This window comes from Eleginops maclovinus, chromosome 22 (genome assembly GCF_036324505.1).
Source record: "Eleginops maclovinus isolate JMC-PN-2008 ecotype Puerto Natales chromosome 22, JC_Emac_rtc_rv5, whole genome shotgun sequence".
NCBI classification, from domain to species: Eukaryota; Metazoa; Chordata; class Actinopteri; order Perciformes; family Eleginopidae; genus Eleginops; species Eleginops maclovinus.
Window position 1 is genome coordinate 20,173,702 of NC_086370.1, and position 19,708 is coordinate 20,193,409.

The window sequence follows — 19,708 nt, forward strand, 5'->3', positions numbered from 1 at the left end:
ACCCCAGCCCAGAGAGGTCTCCCTTCTTCTCCCATCCCCGAGACACACTCCTACTCTCCCTCCCAACACACACCCTTCTCCACCTCCTCCTCCTCCCTTTCATATCCACCCAGCGTTCCATCGTGCAACATTCAACCGAAAGGGGAGGGCTTCAAAGATTCTCTCACACACAAACACACACAAACTCCCTGAGTGTGTGTGTATGTGCGTGCGTACGCTCAATTTGCCAAAACAGTTTTTCCAGTGTAATTGGGCTTGGGGTACCTGTGTCCATGAGATAGCGCAGCCTCTTCTCCACGCGAGCTGCTCGGGCGTCGATGTGCCTCTGCTCGCTCTCCAGCGCAGACAGCTCCCCAACCACATACTGACTGGTGTCTTTGAACGCCTTCTGTCAACCAGAGAGAGAGAGGGGGGAGAGGAAAGGGGGAGAGAGAGAATGGTTATGAGAGAAAAGGAAGAGTAGCGCGATATACCATTAAACAGAGACACAGAATAAAAAGGATGGAGGGATGAGACAGATGAGGGAGGAATACAGAGAAGGAATGGAGCAAAAAGGTACACAAATAAATGAAACGAGGAGATATAAAGCAGAGGGAAAAAGGAAGAACAGATGTGCAGTGTGTCCACAAATCAATACATACAACAAAACTACGCCAGGAAAGAGTTGACTGTCACATTAGGAGATAAAACAAGCAGCTTACGGTCTAACTGTTGCTGCTCTGGTTTCATCTGAGTGTGTTTGGTCATTTTCAAATTCCTTTCTTCTAAACTACTATGGCACAATACTTTGAATAAGTTAATGAAGACATACTGAAGTCACTGAGCTTACTGTTTAGTTATAGACAATACATCAAATCCTCAATCAATCGATACTCTGCTAATAATGGTGACTCCACACTTTCATCCTTCACAGCTAACTTTTTAGTTAGTTTCCTGCTCTGGATATTAAGATGAAAAATGTCTGAAAATAAATCAGCTTTAGGTTGACTAAACTGAAAAATGTCATCTTTAATAATTATTTTTGCTGTATAGTCTTAACTGACAACAGTTTAAATGTCTCCACAGTACCTTATAACTAAACCTCAGCTAGTTTTACTCACACAGTACACTTCCGACACCCACACACACACACCCCCATCACTCTATAACCATAGGCACTTAATACACACTCCATTTCTGACCCCTCTTCACCTCTGTCTCCCGACTGCTTGCTATTCTCTGGAGAAGCTCCTCTGAGTGAGGGAAATGTTTATTCAAATTCACCACTGAGGGATGCATCCGGAAAAAAATATCTGCATTTTATTGCTGATGCACTTCATTTTTCTTAATGGGAAGGAGAGCTAGTGAGCAGGAGAGAGAACGTTTTTTATTCCACCCAGGCCAGCACTTTTTCCTGTGCTCTTCACTGTGTGTGTGTGTGTGTGTGTGTGTGTGTCTCGGTGCACGTGTGATGTGTGCATGTGTGTGTTGATTCCCAGCAGCCCCCCTCCCTCCTCCTCCTTGCGCGCTCTCGCTCTATCACCATATTTTTCCTTGGCAAATCAATTTTACACATGATCAGCCCACTCCCCTTGCCGCGCTCGGCCCAGCCGTAATTAAGAGCAGGGAAATTACCATATATATTATATTAATGCAAACATCATTCAGCAGGTAATTCTTGGCTGATCGGGATAATGGAAAGGTTGAACACCCATTAACCCTGGGGCCCAGGCACTGGGAGGAGGAGGGTGTGTGTGTGTGTGTGTGTGTGTGTGTGTGTGTGTGTGTGTGTGTGTGTGTGTGGGGGGGGACTAGGGTCGAGGGTAGGAGAGGGCTGTTTGCAAAAAAGAGATTCACCCTGTGGTCTCCTGTGGCACACACACTCACACACACTCATTGAAATAATAGCACTTTTATAGACACAGTCTTTGTACACACAAGTTCAAACAGAGGCTGAGAGGAGTGTGTGTGTGAGCACTTGAAGGACACGAAGGCACACACACACACACACACACACACACACACACACACACACACACACACACACACACACCTCTAAATGGCAGCTTATATCTAGCATTGTTATAATTAAAATGGCAGTCTGTTAGATCAATACTGGGGTATCTCTGGGAAGGGAGAACAGTAGAGTAAAGTGTGTGTGTGTGTGTGTGTGTGTGTGTGTGTGTGTGTGTGTGTGTGTGTGTGTGTGTGTGTGTGTGTGTGTGTGTGTGAAGGAGAAGTGCAGAAGGTGAAGAGGGACTTTTAAGCAAAAACTCAGCGATAGATGTATCTAATTCAAGGAGAGACAGGAAGAAAGCTGCCTAAGAGGAAATAAAAAGCCGACTTAGGGATGCAACCTTACAAATAACTCCCTTATTTTCCAAGCTATAGAATAACAACGACAAACCTCCTCTTCAAATGGTCGGCGAATATCGAGATCCGTCGGTGAGCCTCGGTCCTCCTCAGCCTTCTTCAGATCCTCAGGAATGGACTTCTGTCTCTTCACCTCTGATGGTGGAAAAAGGGGGAAAAAGAAAGAGGGATCAGAGTGAGATTTACATCTTAATTCATTTAGCTGTTTTATTGATCTATAATAATAAACACATGTTGTTTAACATGCTTAGATTTCCAAGTTGTTAGTGGAGACGAAGAGTGACTTTCTAGACCAATAATGAACTACGAATTGTCATCACAAGACTATTTAAAGTTTACATTAATGCTATTACTTTTGGGACTATTTTCCTAAGGCCTGATCTCCTTAAAACAAGACGTCATCATCTTTAGTGTCAGCTAGAAGTATCAAAGGAAAGTAAAGTCCTGTATTACACAAAGCCGGTTTCAAACACGAGACACTGAATCATTGCTGAGCTTCTGCACAGCCAGCAGTTACCTCTCTGAGGTGTGAATTAGCTGTATGTGCTGCTGTGTGCCCACACTGTGTAAACAATGTGTGCATTCTGTGTGTGTGTGTTGCATTGTCTCTCACCTGGTCTGCTCTCCACGTACTGGCTGAAGGACTTCAGCTGAGTTTTCCTGACGGCAGAATCCTTGTTGAAGACGACCGGGCTCCGCAACCTCTCGGTCGCTCTGCGCAGACGCTCTGCTCGCAACTCCTCAGCGTTATTCTGTCAAACACAGAGGACATGAGGTCAAGCATTGATTACTGTTGATGCTATATGTCACAGGAATATGAAAGTATGTTTAACAGTGGTAATTAGGCTGAAATACAGTATTAAAGGGGATTCTCTTAAGACCTTGAAACACATAAGAGAGTTGGGATGATCTGCAAAAAGTAGCACAATCAGAAATGGTGCCATAAATACATCTCACTGCAATAGTGTACATGTACAGCCAGTGAAGTATTTGTTTGTATGTCAAATAGGTGCAGAAATAGAGTTAAACTCCAAACTACGGCTGTTATAAAAGATCAAATGAATACTAACAGTCATTTTCCACACTCAAATGGAAGGAGTTTGTTAACTTCCAATTATTGACTTCTTCTGAAACCACAGTCAGCGATTAGTCTTCTGCCTCTCCACATCTCGTCTATTATTCTGTCAGCCTATACCAGCCACTTAGATCTGCTCTCAGGCTTTTATTAGGCAGCCGGTTCAGCATTTCACAGCCTCTGTGATTATTGAGACCAAAAACACACACACCCCATTAGTGCACATGTTAACAAGCGAATGCAAACACACTTAGTGACATGCCGTGAGATAAATCTGGTAGAAGTTGATATGTTAGCTTCATTGTGGTTTGCTTGAACACCTCTCTCCCAATGCACACACACACACACACACTCTCATTTTCTCCTTCACTCATGAGAGAGACAAAAAGCAGGCAATTAACTTGACTTTCAACAAAACCCAGAGCCAGAAAATATATTCAGATTATGCAAAATGCAAAAAAAACGCTATTGTTTTCAAAGTGAACATGTGTTCAAAAGCTACACGCTCTGCTCCCACTATCAAGAGCGCCGTGCAGAAATACTTTATTACCAGGCCTCCAAATATGCCAAGCCGAGTGGAAAACAAACTGACTCGGGCTGAGATTGACGTTGTGGCAACGCTAATAAGACGGCGAAACGTGTAATAAAGTCGACAATTAGAGCAAACATGTTCCACTGCTTGAGACGGAGGGAGATAGTCAGGCAGGGCGTGCGGAGCGAGGAGAGCTAATAGAGACAGCGGGGGCGGGGAACTCGCTGAAGACAAGAGTTGATAGTTTAGCTTCAGATTATTGACTTTCAAACAATGTCAGCAATTAGTCTGCTCTCATTTTGTTTCCTCTATTAGTCTGACAGCTTCTGCCAGCCACTTAAAACCTGATGTCAAGTCAAATAGGAGAGAGGGACTTTTGTTAATGAAGTCCCATATATAGAAAATGCCCAATTAACCATTTAAAACATGAGGCTTCTGTTTGTGTGTGTGCATGTTAACATTAATGGCAGCACAAGGAATCCCAGAAAAGTACATTTAAATGACTGATGCAGGAAAAGTGAGGAGGAGAAAACATCAGCACATTAAAGGTTGCCTGTCAGCTTCTAATACCTGAATAACACTCATTTGGATCTCTCCATTTTCCAATGAAAAGTGACACAAAATGTGATGTTTAGTACAAAATAAATCTTTGAACAGCAATTGATTTCACATAAATTCAGTTATTTGGAAGAAGGCCAGTCTTTTCCGTATGAAACACACTTGAAATACAGACGTGTGCATCCTTTGATTGGGTTACTGCTTACATCCCATCAGTATAAACAATAAGATGAACTCACTCAAACCAATTCTGTTTTATCAGGTCATGCTCTCTTTATAGTGATTAAGCAATTATTTGTGTGCTTTGGCAATGTATTCAACACAATTATTTACACAAGAACTTTTGATTAAGGAACTCAAAGTATAGTATACATTTTAAACCACTGTGAGGGTTCAGAGTTTCAGTGCCATTGCAGCCACCCACTGAACAAAGTCACAGTGCAATAAGTTGCCGTGGATGAAGTCCATCAATATTATGAATATTTCCCATGTTTGTTTGCAGGAACAGTGTAACAAACACTGCTAATTGGATGTCAAAGGATTTATTGGATTAATGTTGCTGTCCTTGTCATATATCCAGGAGAAGGATTTGTGTTTTTAAAGTATTTCAGTAAGTTGACTATTGGAAAACTGCAAGCCCCTGCAATATCTGCAGGGAACTGTTGATTTAGCAGGAGAGTAAATCCCCGGGGAGACTGATTAGGACCCTGAGGCCGAACACCCAATTATCACTTATTGTTTAACTGTTGAGAACCTGACACGTTCACTGGACTACAACCAGAGGTTAACACACCAGTGTGATAATGAACACTTCTACTGGCCCTTTAAAAACTATCCACACACACACACACACACACACTCACAGCCAATTGGCTACCCCTCTGTTCGTCTCTCTTTTACTCTCTGGGACAGCCAGATATTGGGGTGTCCCCCCCCCCCTATCTCTTATCGCTGCTATCATCGCGGTGGTGATTCAGTGCTTTTGGTGTATGAGTGAATGTGCTTGCGGGGGGGGGCAGCGTGACTAACGTTGCAGTCTGCTGAGCGTCGCATGTCCTTATCGTGCGCTACCGAGGCTGCGCATACACACAATCACTAATGAGAGAGTGTGTGTGTTTGTGTGTGTGTGTGTGTGTGTGTGTGTGATGTTCCTGCAGGTCGTTCCCCTGCCTGAAGGACTTTTGGGATGCCCAATCCTCTCGGGACAAGACAGTTTATCCTTGTTGGTTTTAAAGGACAGAAAAAGTGACACAACTGCACACACACAAACCTATTTATGTGCGTACATTGATTGTTAAAAAGCTAGGATTCGCAGATCTGATTAGTTTTAGCAGTTCAGAGTACATTCCCTTTAATATGGCGTTGGGTACTATCTGCACCAAAATGGAAATACATTAGAGAAGTAGTACACTACATATAATCCTACTTGGATCGAATGTTATAAAAAATGATCAAGATGTCTTGAGATTAAGTTGATATGCAGGAATTACCTTTAGCTTTTTTAACACTGTTTTCTGATAGCCGTGCACAATGTGCAATGTGCATCAGTCATTCCCTTTGTATGTAAGGCCATCTGCTTCATATGACCGACATAATGATATAAAAACATCTGAGAAAAAGTGATCCTTCTCTGTATGTAAAGCTCACTGCAATACAGTTGATAACGTAGTGAGATATTGAAGAATGGTTGTTTAGACTACTGTGAATGTTTTTCATAAGCTCTGGAAGTTATGAGTTAAGAGAGAACCTGATCAGGTCATCTTTAAGGGGTCTGGTGTTGTTCAACAACCCAATCAAATGCAAAGAACGATACTATTTCCAGAAAAGCGACATAAAAATCTGACCTGTCGCCCCTCCAGCCCTAAAATAAAACAGCTATCATACCTTTAGTCCATGTGCAAACTACCTATTCAAAACCAGATGGAATCAATCGGTTGGATTTGACGACACTGTGGTTCATAATCTAACTAACGTGATGCTATTATTCTCAACACAAACCCCCCAGAAATGCACCAGTAACACATTTGTAGTTCTCCATCAAAAATAGTTCTGTGGAGATTTGTTCTGTGGTGGTTTGGCTGTAAAATGTTGATAGTAATGATTTATAAGAAGCTCTGAAGGTGAGAGCATCCCACAAACACTCTTACACTCAGAAAAGGTGTAAGATTTTTCTGACAGGGGAGAATTTATAGTTCACTGCCAGGATTTCAAATTAAATAATACAGAACGAGACACTGAACACACTTTTGGGTACAGTGTTTCGGATAGGTGTCAACCAAATGGCGATTCTACTTCTGTGAGGGTCAAGTGGAGACTCGTGCACACACGCACGTTCCTCTGGCCATAAAGCACTAAGCCTTTCGGGCTTTGAACCCAAGAGGGTGTTTATGTGAATCGATGATCAAAGACACCCTGTGTCGCCATAAGCACAGAGGGTTTACCTTGTACTGACAGCCACACACACTCACCTTATTCCACTTGACATTCAAAATCAATTAAACAGATGTTAAGACCGGCCTGCTACTTGTTGTTGACTCAATATTCACATCAGAAGATACACACATGCAGCAGCACCTCTCCTCCACCTCCTGACACACAGCGACTGTGTGGAAAGGTCATAGTCAATAGAAGGGACTGCTGCATGTTATGTAGAGCATTATGATGACAGTGTGTGTTTCTCTGTGGATTTAAACCGACTCATACGGACACGAGAGGGATAAGCGACGGTCTTACATGAAGTGGTCCGACTGACTGATGTGTACAAAGGGGTCAGCTGGCTGACAACCGGGTCAATAATCGGACCTGATTGATTGGACTGACCCTTTGATGGTGTGGAGGGAAAAGAATTGAGACAGAAAAATAAAGAGATACAGAGAGATAAAGAGTGAGACAAGAAAGGGTTCCTACTGGGTTTTTTAAGTAAATTAGGAGCAGAAATGTAAGGTAACTTAACCAAAAACATCCAGTCTCTCAATTATTTCCTGCCCACAGTATTAATAAATATATGAACCACCTGTTCATTTCAACTTTTATTGTAGTATATGATCAAGATGAATAGTTATCTACTGTGTGTGAGTGTGTATTTTACCTCCAGTCCTTCTGCAGGGCTGGCAGGGGAGGTGGAGGAGGCGGTGGGTGAGGATGAGGAAGACGTGGAGGAAGGGGATGAAGGGGAGGTGAATCTTCTTGGGCTGTCCTCCACCAGCTTCTTCAGCTTCAGGTCCACATGTTTACTGTTTGTGCCTGGAGAAAACAAGACAGAAATAAGTACAAACGGGGTGCTGCATGTAAATATCAAAAGTACAATCAGACATTAAAATATAAATAAAGTTCAGACGTTAGAAGTAACAAAAAAAACACTGCACGTCACATACTGTGCACACAAAATGTACGAAAAAACAGGAATAAAGAAGACTATTAAGATGCATTCATGAACACACTCAGGCAGGTACATTAGTGGAAACATTTCTTTATACTTATTCAAAATAATATTCAGCACTTTTCATATTTACTTTCTCCAAATCTGGCAAATCTCTCCCCAGCTCCCTCCCCTCATTTAACCATCAGACCTAACCTCCTCACTTCCTTTAACTCCATCCTTCCTTTTCCCCTTCCTCCCTACTCTCTGTTTCTCTCTCTGCCTTCCAGGAGCTGCATGCAGCTTCGTTTTCCAGGGAATGGAAACCACTGCCAGACCAAACCACTGCACTGAGCAAGATGAAAGAACAGGAGAGCAACTGTTTCATGTGTCACCTCCCTCTGTGACACACACACACACACACACACACACACACACACACACACACACACACACACAAAGATGCCAAACACTCTCTTGAACTTTGTCACAAACACACATATGAGGATACAGGAAGTGGGGTGAATGACCTGCTGCAGGAAAGTGATGACAGAAACTGAACATTTAGGGGGAAACATGAGAAGGATGAAGTGCAGTCAGCTACTTTTGAATTAACATCAAAATCCATTTCTTTCAAGACTTCTTAAAAAACTACCAACAAAGAAGAAAAAGCAAAACACACACAAACGCAGAAAAAAGGAAATAGCGCAGAGATACTGCACTTCAAAGCTGCAGAAAGCATTTTTCTGTTTTCATGTTTGCTTCTTCTGGTCCCTCACTGTACTCTCACCAATCTCACATCAGCAAGAAATTGAGGAAGCAAATAAAATAAATAAAATAAAAAACAAACTAATTAGTTTACCTCTGAAGATTTGAGCAAATGCTTTCCTGAAGATATGATTTTATTTTTGTCAGGGGAGCACTTTTCAATTTATTAATTACTACTTAAAGAAGTTTCTCATGAAAGCAAAAAAACACCAACAACAATATGGCTGCACTTTATAAATATACACTGTAAACTAGTTCCTCCTGAGAGAAGCTCCGATGTGCAGAGCCAATAGGATGCAGGGGTCAGAAGGGGCAAGGAAACAGAAAGATAGACAGCATGCACTTCAGTCAGAAACTAAAAAAACAAACAAACTGAAGTATGAGTAAGGAAGTGAGTGAGTAAAGCTTAGAGGGAAGGGTTTTTAACATGACTACGTTTGAGTTAATGCTAGAATTAAATTCAAAAGGCGTGCTTACTGGGACGAGATGAACATCAAAAGATCTGTTTAACTATATATAAGTGACTATATGGAAAACAAATCCAAATAAATAGGGAGCTAGTACATCGGGGTGATATTTCTGATATTAAATGTATGATTAGATTACTCAAACCTTGCAAAGTACAGTGATGAGGCTCTTTTCTCTCGACTTTATACTTTCTTGAGTTTTTTCCTGCAAAGTAAAGACTTTATATAATCTCAAATATATTTAAGGTCTTTCCCATAAATGTAGTAGTTTTTTTCTTATGAATTGTCCCATTTATTTCAGTAAAATATGCAGAATTGTGCCTGTAAAAGGAAGCCCTTAAACATTGAAATTAAGATTTGATATCTCAGACTATTCCCCCCTACCCTATCCTTCACAAATTGTTTTACCCACAATGTCCCTGATACGCCGTTGTATGTCTGAGAGAAGTGAACCATTTAGAAAATACACCAAAGAAAGAAAGTCCAGACAGGTAAAGGAGTTAGTTAGAAACAAGACCGTGAACCATGCAGCACCACACAGCCACAGCCAGTGAATTTTACCCAGAGAAGTTAGCTCAGAGTCTGGGTTAGTAAGCTCCAGACACAGGGGGAAGCTGGAGGTGGCTGCACGATTTTCCTCCAGAGGCAGTGGGTTAGTAGCCAGCGCAGAAGCAGATGTGGCAGCAACAGTATCAGTGTCACCATCACCATCATCAGCACCACCACCACCACCACCAAGAAGATGGAGCTGCTCTTGCTCCACCCTTGCCCTCTTCCTCCTCCTCACCCCTTTCACCATCACCACCATCATCCTCAAGATGACTTCCCACTCCATCCAAAACATCTGTGGGTGCGGAAGGAAGGGGACAGAGAAAGGGAGTGGGTTATGGAGAGAAGGGGTAAAAAAGACAGGTGTTAAAAGAAGAAAAGGTTCAAATGAAGTGCAGAAAAAGGTGTTGGTTAGTTATTGTTAATAGTAATCTGTTGAAAAGTATGTTTTTAAATGACCCAATTTAGTGCTACTTAATAATTCTCTCAAATAAATAATGTTTTCTCGCCCTAAACATTCCAGCACACTCGATATGATAATGACTCTTGTTTTATTTGCAGATTAAGTACCACCCTATGCACAAAGGCATTTCTTTGCTGTATTGCTGCATTCAATTGAGCACCTGATTAATAAATCAAAGGCATTAGATTCCACCTGAGAGTCAAGGCGGCACTGTGATTGATTGGCGTCTGTCTGTCAATAGGTTTATATGCATCAGCGCACAAATATCTGACACACAAAGTAAAAGCGAGACCTCGGTTTAATTCCCTTCTTTCAAAGATCTGTTGCCTGCTTTTTTGTTCCAGATAAAAGAGGTAGGGGCAAACAAAACCCACCAAAACATGAAAGCAACATATTCCATTAAGTCTCCGGAGGGGCTCAATGGAAACAACAGTGTCCCCACATTAGGAACAAAAGAAGAAGAAAAACATTTAGGAGAAACTCAAATGGAGTCCTGAGCTGCATGGATAACCCACCATGGATTAAAACAAAACAATCAGTAAACAGCGGCTGACATTGCAGGCTCCCTCCTCTGCTGTTTACTACTTGGTAGGTGGAGAGGCCGGGAACAAAGAGAGGAGGACGGAGAAGTGAAATAACAGCATTTCCTGGTTTTTCTAATTTGCTAGCTGCGACGCGAAGCGTGCTCGCAAGCTCTGTTCCTGCGTGGCTGGCTGAGGCCTAATTAATGGTACGCCATGGTGATGGAGTTTGGAAAGTTTCTTTGCGGGCAGACACTTGGAGGGGGCAGCCCAAGCTGCATTAAAGGACCGTGAATGGTGTTGTGGGAGAGAGGAGAGAGAGAGAGAGAGAGAGAGAGAGAGAGAGAGAGAGAGAGAGAGAGTAGAGAGAGAGAGAGAGAGAGAGAGAGTGTGTGTGGGGGCTAGGATTAGCCGTTCTGCTCGGCAGCCCTTGTGTATCACAGCCAACAGCATTTCTCTCTTCTCCTCACCTCCTCCTATTTTTTTTCGTTCTTTCCTCCAACTCCATTTTTAATGAGATCAACAATTAGCCCAATTCAGAAAAGCTGAAAGAGCAAATAAATCAAGTGCTCCTCTACCTCTCACTGTCTCTCCTCTCATTTTACCCAACAAGTCGCTGATCTTCTTGATGTTCAGGGTTGAGAAGTTTTAGATTTCATCACCCATCTCTGGAAACCTCCACCTCTCAGGCCTCCGTTTATTTTATGAACCTGTTAATCTTTCTCCTTGTCTCTCTACACATAACCCCGTCACAAAAAGTGCAACCATCAGTGGATTTATCTAAAAGTTGATTGACAGAAAGTGAAAAAAGTCAGCCGTTTAGAGAGAAATTGACCAAACATTCTCTTGTTAAAGCTTCGATAGGAATGTATATTCTTCTGGGTTTATATTCTAGTAAAATGAAAAACAGTAACATTTTCAGACATCACTAGAAATGCAACCTTGAAATGTTGGCCTACTTCATTTTTTTTGTTGACAATATATAACAATTATCTTATTCCCATTAATCGAGAAGATAAGTAATAGCTTAACTCATAATGTCAGTAATCTTTCATCCGCTGTACTTGTCCTCTCTTAACCAATAAGAGGCCACGTCTCAATGTTTGCATTCTCTTAATTTCAATACCGTTATTTCCTCACCTTTATCGCAATCACAATACTCATAATGTTTCCTCAACTTCTCACATTCTTCATCACCTTTTACCTGCTCGACTGTCATTTCCATTCAGCGCACGGGATCTACCTGAACAGGACGACTCAAAGAGGGGTGTAATGTGTAGGCATCTGAAACAAATGACTAGAGTCCTAATAATGGTCATTATCATAATAGCCCCAATTTCAAGGAAATGAAACGCAGTGGGAAATGTACACGGCTGCCTTCGCTTCCCCTGCAAGCCATTATTAGAAGTGTTTGTTATTTTGAGCATAATTTGTCTGCACAATGTGTTGCGTTGATTAACAATTACTGGGCGAAACAGACGAGGGAAGAGTCGCGGGGTAAATGTCCGCTCTGAACGTGAGGGGGGTGCATTTTAGACCCATGGCCGTCGTCAAATGACATTTTTGTTTTTCTCTGAGGATTAGGTAGAACCCCTTTAGAGAGCATAATGGAAATGTGTAAGTCGGAGCATGTGTGGATGAAGAAAGTGAGTGTATGTCGAAAGCAGCGGGATGTTTCCTTTGTGTTATTGTTACTGAGTATTAGGGAGAGTTATGATTGTGGGCGAGTGTGTTTGTTTATATAAGAACTTTATTACAGAACTTTGAAAGTACGAGTGAATAAAAACGCTGGGTGTCCATAAAGGGTACGAGTTTATGTGTGTGTGCTGACCTCCAGCAGGGCTAGTCTTGCCGCCCTTTCCTCTGTCAGTGATGGAGGCGTCCAGGCTCATGTCGGACATCTTGACTCCGGATCGAGCCTCAGCGATGAGCTGCCGGGCTCGCTCCCTCAGCTGCCTCCGCCGCTCTGCATCGCGCTCCTGCACACACAAATAGATCATTAATTTAAAAAAATGTGAAGAAACCGTTTCAGTCCCTCTTTCACAGGTACAAGTTATGACATCCAGAGAAGAAATCATAAAGAATGAAATCCCTAATCTTCAATGAAGTGTCATATCAAGAACAACTTTAGTTAGCTTTTAAATGTCTTTTGAAAGGACGAAGAGTCTAACAATGACACTCTTGAAAGTGAAAGGACATGATCTGGTAGAGAGGACACTTAGTGGAGATACTAATACTTCATAAACAATATTTGAGTACACACACAGGTTTGCAGAGAGCGCACGCAACCACAAAACAAATGTGCAGGAACTGTAGCAGCCTGAGGTGGACCAAACACAGTTACGTTCAGAAAGAATATATTGGATTATATCGGGCTCTATATCAGCCCAGCTTCTTAACAACATTACTTTATGAATGCACACTGTAGATAGACACCACCATATAGTTATTCATTCAAACACAACATCATTAAACCTTCACAGACACACAAGCGACCACGAAATACAAAATAAGATGTTTTCTATGAAAATGGATGTTAAGGAGTGTATAGATACACACACACACACACACAGTATTGGGCTGTCACCATCAGAGTAATGGCAGAAATGCCATTTTCAGGCCAATCCAATCTGATCTTAGCGATAGCACCGGGTACCACACACACACACACACACACACACACACACACACACACACACACACACACACACACACACACACACACACACACACACACACACACACACACACACACACACACACACACACACACACACACACACACACACACACACACACACACACACACACACACACACACACACACACACACACACACACACCGATGTGAAGTCAACTGACATACACTTAACTGATGACGACCAAACCAAGCACACACTGAATGCACAGGTCCCAGGTACGCACGGTAAACACGCAGAAATAAAGATCCTGTTACATCTGTTTATATCTCACTGCACTGCCTACCTGTACATGCTGTATTTGATTTCAAGACTCTACTTTTAACTTATTAAATATTACACACACTTTTACCATCCTAAAGTGGGAGGCTAGCTTAGGGGCATATCTTACTTCAAGATGTTTTAGAGTGTCTTGTTTATGCTGTTCATTGCTTATTTTCTCATTTAAACGCACAAGCTGATTCTAAAAAATGTTCAGGCTGTTGTGTCCTGTTATTTCAAAGACTGAAGCTGTGGCAGCTGAAAGTCAATTCTGTATGAAACTGTGAAAAAAATAGCATTTTGAAACATGCCTGCGTGGTTTAAGCCTCTGTTACAACAAGTAAAGAGACACACGAACAAAACTAACTTGTACTCGTCTTAAACAACACACACACACACACACACACACACACACACACACACACACACACACACACACACACACACACACACACACACACACACACACACACACACACACACACACACACACACACACACACACACACACACACACACACACACACACACACACACACACACACACACACACACACACACACACACACTTTACAACTCCACCTTGCAACCCCACCCCCTTCCCAAATATACACAACCATATATGACCCAAGGGAGAGTGAAGCTGAATTTCTCCGTCACTGTTCTCCCTCCCTGTGGTTTCCTGTTAATCAGGCTTCTCCATATTGAGGCAGGGGTTTTAGGGCTGGCCTATTGAAGCCACCCATTTATCCATTAACAAAACAAGCAGCGCCCGCTAATGAGCTACATCTCTCCATTTCCATGTCAATTGTTTGTTTCTAGCCATTGTTAGGCTGGGACAATGGGGCTGTATTGTAAATGACAGCAACCCTAATGCACTCTGTGAATGTGTGTGTGAGTGTGAGAGGGAGAGAGAGCCCAAGGGGATGCCCTCAGGGAGAAGGGAACACACCTTAGAGAGACACAGATAAAGAGAGAGGGAGAGACAGACAGACAGACAGGGAGATAAAGAGTGAGGAGGGGAGCAAGAGAGAAACTGTGGGTGAAATGGCTTGCAGAAACATATTGAGTGTTAAAGAAAAAACAGTTATTTCCTGCTATCATTCCAGACAACAAAGCATGGATTCATATTTTTGAAAGAACATTTCCGAGTTCAGCACTTTTCAAAAACAAGTTACAAAGTGCTTTACAAGACAAAATACAACACGGCAGTAAGAAAACTGAAAACATCCTCTTAAAACAAACTCTTTTCGGTCTTTGTCAAGTATCGAAAGAAGATTTTAAGATCAAAAGTCAAGAATAACACCTAGAATACCTGTGGCATGCTTGGTGCCAGCTGAGAGGCAGGAGAAGTTTTTATCCATTTCACTGTCGGACATAATTGATGTCATGGAAAGTTATAGAGGACCTAACATTGACCCCTGATGAACACCACAAGACACGGTACTGATTGTATTCTCTTCCTTTTCATAGAAAAAATGCATTGAATACAATTTTTTCCATAAAATCATGAGGTCAGAGTTTCTCTCTGAGGTTTTATTTTTTGAACCACATTTTGTGATGCCCCCTGCCCTAAAACACCTCTTTAAAGAACCTTTTAGGAATATTTTAGTTAGAAGGTTGATTTTTTGAGACACTTGATTCCAAGGTCAATTGCAGGAAAATGGGTAAGAATGAAGGTCAGTACCAAAAAAAGGGGGCTCAGGTTGATATCAATTTGTCTCTCTGAGGTAAATGTTCTGTTCAGGTATCACATGAATGACCATAGTGTGATATCAATTACTGGGTCAAATAGTAATTGCCCTAGAATTCTGTCTTTTCTCCTTCATACTTTCAGTGTTGTTTGATTCAAATATGTCTTTCTTCCCATCCTAACTTTCTTTGTTCTTACTTTGTTTTCTATGCAGGTTTCTCCTTATTTGTGTAATTGCAGTATGATAAACAGTAATGTTACTTGAGGCCTTGTGGCTATGGACTAGTTCTGATATTCAATCTGGCCTTTACAGATATGGGTACAACTTCCAATTGATGTGTGTTGTGTGCATACTATATATGTATACACACACACACACACACACACACACACACACACACACACACACACACACACACACACACACACACACACACACACACACACACACACACACACACACACACACACACACACACACACACACACACACACACACACACACACACACACACAGCTCGGGCCCCAACACACTCCAAAACATCCTGCTGCATTATTGTTGTTGGACATTTTGGGGACAGGAAATGGGAAATTGACTTTGCCTATCCAGAGGCTAGGATTAACGCTATAGAAAAATGCATCTGACTAGCGCCTAGCTCAGTCAGCTACAGAGCCGCTGATTAGAAAATATGAAAATATGTTTGGGAGGAGAGGGGAGACAGGGGGAGAAGGGCCCTTTAGTTGCGTAAACGACAATGTGCGACATGGATGTAGGTTAAAATTTCTCTGTGGCAATTGGATTTTAAAACAAAACAGGTGTCCTTCGTAGATTAAAGGTCCAACAGATTCAACTATAGGAACTGAAAGGACTAAAGAACTTAAATTGGAACACATTTTTGGGCTTTTATCACACAGAAATGCTTTGAAAGCGCAACATCTACACAAGGAGTTGAATATAAAGCAGGACAGCACAGACAGGGGAATATGTCGGCTACATACTGTTACTAACACTGACAATTACAACTCGATATGTCAAAACCTGTTTAGTAAATAGGTGAGACTTGTTGACCAAGAGGTAATAAAATGCCATCTAGTGGAGATATCGATCAAAAGAAGTCATGATCACAACTACTGTGTTGGATCTCATAAATTGGCGAAGGGTTTTACAGCAAGGTAACTGAACACACACAGTCCTTTTTTACTTGGCAGCCGAGGACTCTAACAACCAGTGGATGTTAAAGCCATGGGGATGCAGCTGTGAAAAAAACCCTGCACAAACCCAACCAGCCGCGTCGGTGCATGATCAAAGCCAGGAGCAGAGAAAGCGTGTCAGCTGGTGGTCAGTGTGTAGCTCTACTTTCAAAAAGAAGACTCAAGAGGACAAGAGACTTTCCCTTTTTAAATGGCGACAGTAAGAACAATTGTGTTCTGTGTCTTCCATTGACTTCTCGGAACCTCCAGGGGAAGAGAGTCTAAACGGTTGAGTGCGAAGCTGAGACAGAGGGCTCCTCTGTGGGCTTGGCGTCGGGGTGAGGACCCCTCTCCGCTCTGGAAGCTCTGTTTGAGCAGGAGGAGCAGGTTGTCATCTTGGTTGCTCTTTTCTGGGTGAGAAGAAAGAGGGAGGGAGGGCACGCACCACTGCTCATGTACAGAGACCTGGCGTGGGCACAGAGTGATGCCACACACACACAGGGACACACACACACAAACACTATCTAAAAGGGTCTGCCAACCTCCCAGATAGCCAGCCAGTCTGGCAGCCAGTCATGCAGCTCCAGACATTTGTCATGACAGGCTAATTCACAGTCAAGAGGTGCTTTAGGTCTCTATCTGGTCCAGGCACACACACACATAAAAACACACACGCTTAAAAGCAACAAAACACACACACTCACACACACACACACGAAAACATTGTTTCAAATGCCAGAGTGATGATCCAGACATAATGCAGAGGCAGGTAGAACTCATTTGAAGCCACAAACACACAGTGAACTACAGCAATCCATGGATCTGTCGGTGAAATACGTCAGGTTAGAAACGCTGTTTGATGGTAAGGTTGGAGATAGTCTTCCAACTGACTCAAATATTTGTGTATTTTCATAAAACCAGCAGGTACTGCGAATAACACAACAATGATATGGTATAAAACAAATTTAGACATATTTTATTGTGAAGGGCCTTATTGCTCAAATGTTGTGAAAAGAAGGGAAGAGGGAGAGAGAGTGAGATAGCGAGAGAGAGAGAGGGAGCTTATCGGCTGGCTCCAGACGGAGTGCGCGGATCAATGAGCGTGCGAGGCCCACAGCGATCAATGCATTTGATAAAGAATTAAAGAAGAGCCACTGTACATGGCTATCAAAGAACCAGGACACGGCCTAATTATGATTCGACGGGTGCGTGCCCATGATAGGGGTCTGTCCGTGTGTGTGTGTGTGTGTTATTTGTACATAAATATAAATATCTGAGATGTCAGGGTGGAAGTGGTGTGAAAGTGCAGGCCGTATACCTGTGTGTGTGTGTGTGTGTGTGTGTGTGTGTGTGTGTGTGTGTTGTGATTGTCAGATTATGCGAGTGTCTTTTCAGATGTCATGTTGCTGTGTTTATGATGCGATTATCCTAAATGTAACGGTTTTAAGAAAAAGAGGTCAGTGATGAAATATGATGCATTTTTCGTAGTTTTTTTTCTACTATATTAGTTTTATTATTTGTGTTAAATTGGGTCTTGAACGCATTTTACTATCCTGTGTGTATTTGAATAAAGGCCCAAATAAATATGCTATTTATAATCATGGCACAAGTCCAGCCCATGTATTTGTCCTTGTAAAATAAACAGACAAACAATATTGTGACCCTGCTGCAGCAGCACATGGATGTCGATGTAACAGGCACAGTGCCAAGCACTTGAAATAGTGTGAATAGAGAATATTGTTTGTACGAATAAAACAAACATTGAGGCGTGTACCAATTCACACAACAAAAGGTGTGTGTGTGTGCTATATCATGCTGACATTTTCTGAGCAAATACATGTGTGTTTGACTTCTGAAGTGTGTTACTTAGATCTGTCCTCAGCACTGTGTGTGTGTGTGTGTGTGTGTGTGTGTGTGTGTGTGTGTGTGTGTGTGTGTGTGTGTGTGTGTGTGTGTGTGTGTGTGTATTGTAGGACAGGTAGAACAGGTAGAATGAAACATGGAGAAGACTCGACACACACAGAGGAGTCGTCAATCAGACAGGTGAGTAAGATGGGAAGGTTTTGCCCTTTAGAAAGACAGGATAATTACCGGAGAGAGAGAGGGGGGGGAAAAGACAGAGATGGAGAACATGAGCTGAACTTTGTGACAGCGGGTGACAGGAAAACAGAGGTAACATGTGATCGCAAAACATCCTTTACAAAAGTCAGTGTGTTTAAAGAGCTTCATTCCAAAAGAAGTAACCCAACATGTTGATTTCTAGATGCAATATGGGCTACTGTTAACAAAATCATGCAGAGTTACTTTTGATGGAAGATAAAGAAGTAAATAGTTCTCACTACTTTGGGTTAATTTGTTATTTGCAAATGATAATTTAACTGTGGCTTGTTTTTGGCAGCATAAGGTTTTTTCAGTAAGCTTCTAGGAAAATCAGGAACTTCAACTTCCTCTCAGGAGAAGGAACTGTGTTCAGATTGTGTTCATGGGCAAAAGTTCTAACAGAGAGGGGTTTTTAGTAACACAAGGCTCAAGAACACTACAACTTCAGACTGCATGCAAGTCCTGGTATTTACAGGAAGTAAAAATACTAATTATATCGACATAAGAACGTTTTGTGGCTGATATCTTGCACAGCCAAGAGATATGAGATTCATCCATTATTTTCAAACTTTCGTAAACATGCAGGGACCTTTAGTTTTTCTATCTGTGTAAAGTTTGTGGACTAATAAATCGAAATCCCACATTTACAAAACCACAGTAAGAAGGCAAAAAAATCAAGCCAATCAAATGTGTTTTCTGTATAAAAACAAAAAGGGAGGGAGAGAACAGAGCTACAGGGCGGACATGAAAACCATTTGACACTTCCACTTGGTCTAACGTGAACACAAGGCATGTGATAATTTGACAAAGAGAGGGAAAAGAAAGAAAGAAAGAAAGAGAGAGAGGTGCATGCGCCCAGAAGAGGTATGCAAGTGTGTGTGTGTGTGTGTGTGTGTGTGTGTGTGTGTGTGTGTGTGTGTGTGTGTGTGTGTGTGTGTGTTAACGAGCAAGAGAAAGACAGCTCTCTCAATTGCATCACAAGAGCTGATCAAGCCATCAGAGAGGAAAGTTGTAACACACACACACACACACACACACACACACACACACACACACACACACACACACACACACACACACACACACACACACACACACACGCACACACACACACACACACA

The 19,708-nt window shown here is 42.1% G+C and overlaps 1 protein-coding gene across 1 annotated transcript in view; it reads right to left on the reverse strand.

The window, feature by feature from the left end:
- ehbp1 (EH domain binding protein 1) overlaps nt 1-19,708 on the reverse strand; it is a 124,746-nt gene that overhangs the window by 31,756 nt on the left and 73,282 nt on the right. The window contains 7 exon segments of the mRNA XM_063875343.1: nt 265-388; nt 2,387-2,487; nt 2,966-3,104; nt 7,606-7,760; nt 9,672-9,879; nt 9,881-9,954; nt 12,475-12,622. Coding sequence (XP_063731413.1) covers nt 265-388; nt 2,387-2,487; nt 2,966-3,104; nt 7,606-7,760; nt 9,672-9,879; nt 9,881-9,954; nt 12,475-12,622 — 949 coding nt within the window.